The 8,895-nt window shown below is 36.5% G+C and overlaps 1 protein-coding gene across 1 annotated transcript; it reads right to left on the bottom strand.

The window, feature by feature from the left end:
- Positions 1 to 430: 430 nt before the first annotated feature.
- LOC108954036 (eukaryotic initiation factor 4A-3-like) lies at positions 431 to 4,003 on the bottom strand. The gene is made up of 8 exons (XM_039312701.1): positions 3,686 to 4,003; positions 2,632 to 2,872; positions 2,448 to 2,528; positions 1,653 to 1,760; positions 1,442 to 1,561; positions 1,123 to 1,290; positions 844 to 930; positions 431 to 711 (listed from the first exon to the last, which is right to left on the bottom strand). The coding sequence occupies exons 1-8, from the start codon at positions 3,985 to 3,987 to the stop codon at positions 598 to 600; spliced, it is 1,221 nt and encodes a 406-aa protein (XP_039168635.1). The 5' UTR covers positions 3,988 to 4,003; the 3' UTR covers positions 431 to 597.
- Positions 4,004 to 8,895: the final 4,892 nt, after the last annotated feature.

Below are 8,895 nucleotides of genomic sequence, written 5' to 3'. Positions count from 1 at the left end.
CTGAAAACTTTTAGAATCTCAAGGGTTTTCTGCTGAGTAGCTTAAAGATGATAAGAGTTGGCGCTGGCTTAGCAAGAGCAGAAGTCCCAATGATACCTTGGTGAAAAATGGAGATCAAAAAGCACCAGGAAGAATACTTTTTATTAACCAGAAACTCCAACTTTGGATGGTAACTTTGGAGCGTAAGGTTTTCACGTTAAGCAGGGGTGAAAGACGTGATATTTTTGGTGCGAGTTTAGCAAAGAGTTTTAGACGCCTCGATGAGAATCGAAGGTTAGTGAACACCCAGAAGTCAACGCCTTGGACTTATTTATTTGGGAAAGGGTGAGGAAATTGATGATGTCGATCACCACTTCATCTTAAGGGAAGTTAAATATCAATGCGAAGGTGGACAAAATGTGTGTAGGAGCCCATATTCAAGGATCGGAACTCGAAAAACTAACATAGAACCCTCGAATTAAACATTCCAAACACAACCCAATTGCTTCCAAGTTTTGAAAAGATCAAACAATGCGATAATATATGGGTCGGCAGTAAAGCTATAGACTAATAACCGAACCTCACGCGGCCTTTTTAAGTGTACCCACTGTTATCTTGTCATATTATATCGGCAGGGTCCTCCGGACATTCGCATATGTTGGTGCCATAATACTGCTCTATGTCTCTAAGAATCTGGATCTCCTTGTCTTTGACAAAATTTACCACAACACCCTGCAAAAGCAGATGCGGATTGGCATTTGTAAATTGCAATGTCGATGAGAGATTTGTCGTTATACCAACGGCAAGAACAAAAACTGAAAATAGGATTGTCGTTGCCTCCAGTTCAAGGTTCATAATGGTTACCTTCCGCCCAAAACGGCCTACTCGACCGGCCCGATGGACGTACAGCTCTCTGCTGTTGGGAAGATCATAGTTGACAACGAGACAAACCTACAGAGTGTATTGAGAACGATTCAGTCGTCCACTCGCGCAACTAAATGGTCGTGGCGCAACAGGAAAATAAGAAATTTGGCCTTCCGAAAAAGCAAGCATCCGACCTACGAATGAGTTGATGCACACAGCAGACAAAAACAGTAGAATGTCATCATCTGCATTATTGCGATGTTAATTTTCAGGACTAACCTGCTCAACATCAATCCCTCGAGCCCACACATCGGTGGTGATCATCAACCGAGTCGCCCCAGATCGAAATCCAGCCATTACTGCATCTCTCTCCTTTTGAGGCATGTCCCCGTGCATGAAAGACACAGTGAAGTTAGAATCACGCATCTTTTCTGCAAGCCACTCCACCTGCTCGACAAATATAAGGAAGACATGAAGAGCCACAGCACAAAATATAGATCAAAGAGAAATAGAGCAGTAGAGGTCTTCACGATCTCTAAGTCATCGAGATGTTTATGTTCCACCTCAAGTGTGGAACCCAACGTGGTTGGGGTCGTACCTTCCGCTTAGTGTTGCAGAATACAACTCCTTGGCTTATGGGGCAGTTGTCGTATAGATCGCACAGAGTGTCAAATTTCCAGTCTTCTCTTTCCACTGGCACCATGTACTGGTCGACGCGCTGCAACCATACGAAGTAAAGGAAGGATGGCATCAGAAGAATCTCATGATCCCTAGCCGCCATCAAATGCAACTAACCCAATGTAGCTCACCTCCAGCATCAACTCATCGCGCTTCACAACAATCCTTATGGGATCGGTCATGAATCTTCCTGTCATCTCTAATATCTCAGTGGGGAGGGTCGCTGAAACTAAGACAACCTGCAGAGAATGCCACTCATGCATTAGCCAGTTGCGTACATGAACGTGTAAGAGCGACTCCCTAAAAACTGATTTAATTTAGGACGAAGCAAATCATAGCAATGCGCTGAAAATTACAAAGTGCGCTTTATGGGGAGAGAAGCATGTCTCGTCGTGGCAAAAAATCCGCTACTCAACAGACAAGACGAGGAAAAAAGCAAGTGTCCCTATTCATAGTAGAAGTGTGAAGCCAAAAGACGACCGTTTTATTCACCTCGTACATGCTCTAATGTCCAAATCATGTAGAAATTAAGGAGCAGAAAGGAGGAAAGAAAATTCCAGATCTCCCGTCAAATTTTGAATCCCATAAAACTTAGACGCTTCATCTCGCAGCATGTTGACTAAAGCAGAAAGACCTTTTGGAAATTCTAAGAATCAGCTGAGGTGGAGAAGGGATGACTATCTAGATTGATGATGATCGAAAAGTGAAGAGCATTCCATTGCCAATCATGAAAGAGAAAGCTGAAATTGGATCCCACCCTTTCTTAGATTGGACTTAAAAAGAAGTAATGGCATTCGGTTTTTATTAGGATAATGCAATGGAATTAGGCCGAGGGGTGAGAATACTAGGGACCATTACTGGGGTTATTGCGTAAAAGAAGTCATCTTTACTACCACTACATTGATTCAACATGAAGGACAGGCAACCTGAATCTCCGGAGGAAGGAATCTGTAAACATCGTAGATTTGATCCTTAAATCCTCGGCTCAGCAACTCATCAGCTTCATCCTGGCAAAAATATAGGTAAGTGAATAGAGAGAACTTGTTTTGCAGAAAGCAGAAGGAAACTTAACAGGATCCGAAGTCAAAGGAGGTGATGTAGTGCACTCACAAGGACTAGGAGTTTGATGGCTCTGGTGCGAAGAGTTCTCCTCTTTATCATGTCAAGCACCCTGCCCGGAGTTCCGGACACAACATGAACTCCGTGCTCCAATTTCCGGATATCTTCACCCATGCTCTTGCCTCCAACGCATGCATGGGCTAGCACGTTCCTGTAATAACCAATAGCCAGCACAACTCTCTCCGTCTGACTCACCAAATCCCTCGTAGGTGACAAAATCAGCACTTGCACACTGAACAGAACATGAAGGAAGCAAATTAGCTAAGACAAAATCGAAGGCTACAAGGCAGCAACCAAATTCAAATTGCAACTTTCAGAGAGCCAAATAAACAAGGGTAGCTTGAAAAATCAACAAAATACAAGCAACAGAGTCACGGATACTTAATAATAAGAGCTTGTTGACGAGTGCATCCAGGATATTTGCTACACAAATAAGCAAACCCACATTGCAGTTTCAATTATACTAATGCTCCTGTTATATAGAATCAATAATGTAAGAGTAAAACTATTCGTTTTCCTTGATAATGAAGAAAACCTTTCATGCCTTGCAAGTGCCTAAAATATTTAGTTAAGAGGACCCACTTAAACATTCCGATATAATATACATATATAACCTGAATAAGTGCATAAACTCAGGCTACGCTTAATTCCAAAGAAAGCTTCTCAAAACAAAGTTCATGAACAAATTCCATAGACTAAGGCTTGAACTTCTTTCAGGGCCATCCGAGGGGCGATGGTAAAACTAAAAGCCAACATCCCTCTGCCTCAACATCAGAACATCTCAAATTCTTTAGTTAACGAGGCCGAAAATCAAAAATTCTTCCTGTCAGAGCGATCGAATTTCGTTACGCTAGAAATTCGAGAGAGAGAGGGAGAGAGAGGGTTTGCCTTATTTATTATTAATCCGTGGTGTCATAGTTTGAGCTCTATAATGTTAATAACTCATCTTACCCTCCAAAGCAAAACGCATAACATGCCTCAACCTAATTCCACAAGAAAATCGATAGTAAAAGAAGGGTCTCCGCTCACGAAGAGGATCGCGTACTCTCTTCTGGAGGTGTCCACGATCTGGCAAGACGCGAGAGCAAAGGTGGAGGTCTTGCCCGTGCCGGATTGCGCCTGAGCGATCACGTCTCGGCCTCGGACAATGGGGACCACGGCTCGCTGTTGAATCGCCGAGGGCTTGTCGAACCCGTGGCCGTAGATCCCACGGAGGACATCGTCGCCCAGGCCCATGCTGTCGAAGCTCGACACGGCCTCCACGCCTGGCGCCGTCTCGAATGCCGCCGCCGCCGGCGGGCGCGATCGGGTCGCCGGAACTGGCCTTGCCATCGAGGACGTCGCCATTACCGAATCCAAAGAGATGAGGAAAGGACAAGAGAGCAATCTCGTCTCTCTCTCGAGTTGATAGTGAGCTCGAGAGAAAGAGCCATGCGAGCGCGCGTTATATATATACAGGTAAAAATTTCAAATAAGGACAAGGAGTGTCCTAATTTTTCAAATAAGGGTCTGAATGGACTTTATGTCAAATAAAACCTTGATGACTATCTTAATCTAAGGGCCTCAAGACCAAAATTCCAAATACTAGCTCAAAGTGCCTTTATTTTTCCAAATAAGAATTTGAAGTGAATGTTATCTCAAATGTGGACTAAATGCGTTTATTTTTTCAAATAAGGGTCTAAAATGATGGTGTTTGTATGCTTAAGGGTATTTTCGTCCTTTACATTTTCTTGTTTTCTTCCCTTTTTTTCCTTTTTCTCTTTTATTCGATAAATAAAACAAATTAAAAAAAAGACTAATTTTTTTTTTAAATAATTGACCCTAAAAAAAAAAAAAAAAAAACCCATAGAGAGGGTTGGCTGCTGCGCTCCTACATGTATTTTTCTTTTCGTTTTTTTCAGTTTTAGCCTTTCTTTTTCTTTTTTAAAGAAAAAAAAAATGAAAAAAAAAGCAAAAAAAATGGAAGAAAATAAGAAAAAGTAAAGGACAAAATGCTCTTAACCATCTGGTGAGTATAGGTCATTCTTTGAAATAGATATGACTACTTCACATTTTATTTGAAAATAATGTTCCTTCAAATCTTCATTAAAAAAAAAAAATGATAACATTTTATACTTTTATTTGAGACAAGGTTCATTTTAAGTTTTTATTTCAAAAATTAAAGGCACTTCGGGCCCTTTAGAATTTTCCCCAGTTATGAGTAAGAGTATGTTCTTGCTTGTCAATAGCATTTTCATCAAACGAAATTTTAATTTTAATTTTAATTTTTTAAATTTTAAATTTTCTTTATTTTCTCTTCACCTAGCCATCCCTCACCTGTGGCCAGCAAGGGTGGCCCTAAATAGATCGGGCTCACCCATCCCTCTTTGGGCATTGCCAATTGTTGGCCATTGCTTAAGACCAACGAAGAATAATTTAAAAAAAAATAAATAAATAAAAAAAAGAGGTAAGTCACAAAACTACATTTGACCAATTGAAAGTCAAGCCTTTATTTGAAATTGACATAGGCCCCGTTTGGTTTAGCATTCCCTTGGGAAAGCCCATTGGAAAAAAAAAAAAAAAAAATTAGATGCTTGGTTCAAGATTTGAAGGTGTCATGGCCAAATATTGACCTTCGAAATGCTAAAAGCCCAAAGCAAGGGACATGCTTTGGGCTTTCAACATTTTGGAAATGCAAATCTACATCAACTATTCATCCGTTGACTTCTTTTTCTTTTCTTTTTTAAACCAATTATCTTCCCCATACCCTAACCACCGTTGATCGGCGACGAAGTTTCATCGGATTTTATTTTTATTTTTTAAAAAATAATAAAAACCCTTTGCAAATATTGAGTTCACCTTCATTTTTTTTTTTTTTTTTTGTCATTTTTATCTTTTGACAATCAATAGCCCAACTTTTATCAATACACTAGAATGATCATTAATTAATGGAGATGATTAATACTACAATAATTAAAAAAATTATTCAAAGTTGAAAACAAACCTAAAAGAACCTTAGGCTAAAAGTTGAGCTTTGCATCTAATCTATAATCAAATTCTTATAATATAATTTTTAAATAAATTTACTAATATATATTTTTGCATTACTCTCAACATGAAAATGTAAAATTTTATATAGTCATTGGTTCTTTTTTGCAATTTTAAAAATACTAGAACTAAAAAACCTAATTTGGTCACACTAAATGGCTTTTCAAATATATGTTTACCAAATGAGTCTAGCATTTCGGAAAATCCATTTACCTCAAAGGTATTTACATTCTCTCAAAGGTATTTTCCCAAAGCCAAACCAAATGGGCCCATAGTCACTCTAATCCCTTATTCGAAATAAAATCTATTTAAACCCTTATCTAAAAATGAGAATATTCAAGCTCTTATTTGAAATAAGGTTTAATTCATGCTCTTATTTAGAATTTTCCTAATATATACATTATGGAAGCATGGCTATTGACATGAACTTTGCTTTATTGGGTTCAGAAACTTTGCTCTTGAACATCAGCACTTAAAAATCATATACGATTTTGTGCCTTGATTTCAGATATTTTAAATTTTCAAAGTATCTTCAATTGAGTAAAGCTCAAAAATATCAAGTCACTTTAAAACGATGAAACTATGAGTATTGCAAAATTTTGTAAAATGACTTTATTTAAAAAATATCCTAGACACTTGTCACCTAATTAGAAAAAATTTAGTGTCAATATAACACTTCAATGTATCTTTAAAAATCAATTTTTTTGTTAATACCATGAAAAAATATTAAATTTATATATTTTTGATAAATTTATCTCAAACTAATTAATCCACATTTATGACAAATTTATAATAAACTAATTTTTGACCACCAAACTATTTTTTTTACCATAGAAAATCTCAAATTGATGTATTTGTGATAAATTTATAATCCGTTAATATTCATTAAATTAGATCAATACCGTAAAATATCACAAACCAATATACATGTGATAAACGAAGGTTAAAATCTTAAACCGAAACATTCATCAACTTTCATGTGTCATCCAATTCAATAATTTAACGGTAAAATTTAATAGAAAATAACATAGTGTAAATTTGTCATATGTGTATTAGTTTGAGGTTTTTTGTGTTAAAAAAATTAGTTTTGTGTAAATTTATCACTTGCGTACCAGTTTGAGATTTTTCATGACAATAACTCTATTTTTTTGGTCAAAACCTTGAAAATCAAATTATGTAGAATGAAAATATGGGAAATTATATGTTTTGTCATTTGCCATACAAGTAGGCAATTCCCAAAAGATCACCTATTCTTTTAATGCTCTCACCTAAGCACATTAACATTTGAGTTTCATCACTGAAGGTTACCACGTCAAAAGCTTCTCATGAGTTAATTTCAATTTCACATGTATAGTTCAGAAACAATCTCCATGTTCCAGTATGTTATTTAGTTCATCACTACCCGTCACCATTCTGAAGCTTGCCGGTAGCCTTTTCTTGTTTAAACTCTCTCATCCCGATGATCACTCTGCACCCACATTGGACCAGGTTGTTGCATTTTTCTAGCATATGTACCACCAACACACAGAATTGGCGTGCTCCAAGCTATATACCAGCCCTTACATGACAGGAAATTTAAGCTATACACAAAACATGCAAGAGCTATTATTCCTTAGCAATCTAAACTTTTGGAATACTCAATTTTGTCAAATGCGTTCTTTTATTAATTAATATTGTTTAGTAGGGAATTTTAGGATGAGTTCAAGCCATCTCGGTATTTAATATGAGCAAGTCAATGTAGAATTTCATCAACTGAACCAAAAATTAAAAGAAAAAGAAAAATCACACCCCTTTCCAACATTGTGTGGTAGGACATGAACCTTGCTGCAAATTTATAGATTAGCATATAGATTTGAGTATAGCTTAACAAACATGTTCAACTTCTATTGATTGCAAATTTAAAGATTTACATATAGACTCAAGTACAGATTACGAAACATGTTCAACTTCTATTGTTTTCCTTAGTTTTTCTTTCGAGAAAAATAGGCGGAAAAGACTTGATTGCAAAAAGAGATATTAAAGAAAGTTGCTATAATTTGATATGATGGACTATCTTTGGACTTCAGACATTGATGTATTTATGGTATCAAAATATTTACTAGAGTCAAATTGAATTTCAATTTTCTTCATTTTGTGATTTGTTAAATCACATAACCAAACCAAGATCAAATCATAGATTTTCCCTAAAAGTGATTAATAAGCACCGGAGAGTATAATTAAAATGAAAATCTCCATAATAATAAGCAATACATTTACTTAAGAAGTCCTTAGTCCATACCCAATTATGTATATACCACTGAAAATGCACATGAAGATTCCTTGCCTCATAGTTAAGAAAAATTGCACATGTTAGGGAAAAAGGTACGACGGTGAAGATTTGAGATAATCCAAAATGAATTCACAATATGATCAAATTTGAGGAAATAATTTGCCAGAAAATTTCCTGCATGAATGCTAACTAGACGACAATTCGTGCATTGTACGGGATAGTTATAGAGTTGAGATGAATTCAATGATATTTGAGAATGTCGTCTAAAAATTTATCAACTAAAGCCGAATGTTTTAGATTGGCTTATTATCGAACATACTGTGCAAGGCACACTTTAAAAAAATGAAAGCGCAAAACATGAGTTGTGATATTTTATAGTCAAATATAAATCCGTACGAGTAGCATAGCATATCGACTGCATTTACTTTTCCAATCACACATCCAATAGCATTTACAAATTCCCTATATATTATAAATCATCATGGAGAGAAATAAGTAAGAGGGATAGGATGTGGCAGCCCACTTTGCGGAGAATACAACAGAGACAATTCTTGCAATGAGCCAGACCAAAAAATAATTCTGGCGAAGAGGAGAAGGTATCTCTGATTATGTAGAGTCGAAGTGTCAAATTTGTAAGAAAATTTTATTATAGGCAATCAGTTTTAGCGTGAATTGATTCTCATCTTAGAATCTGAAACGAGATCTGATGGGGTCAACTTTCAATTTGTAGAACTGGGAATTAGTTGCCCAGTCTTGGAACTGAACAACTGATTTGGACCAATTACAAGGCCGGTCTCGAAATTGTGATCTATTTTTATATTTTTCTTTTTTTACAAGTGGGAGTTTCACAACATTAAAAAAAGAAAATGAAAAGCTTTAATTTCAATTAATTTATTAAATAAATATTTATGTGTTCGAGGCCTTAATTGATGGCCAACTGGACAAAGTTATGGAGGAAT

The sequence above is a fragment of the Eucalyptus grandis genome, chromosome 5, assembly GCF_016545825.1.
Source record: "Eucalyptus grandis isolate ANBG69807.140 chromosome 5, ASM1654582v1, whole genome shotgun sequence".
NCBI classification, from domain to species: Eukaryota; Viridiplantae; Streptophyta; class Magnoliopsida; order Myrtales; family Myrtaceae; genus Eucalyptus; species Eucalyptus grandis.
This window is presented reverse-complemented; position numbering and strand designations above follow the sequence as displayed.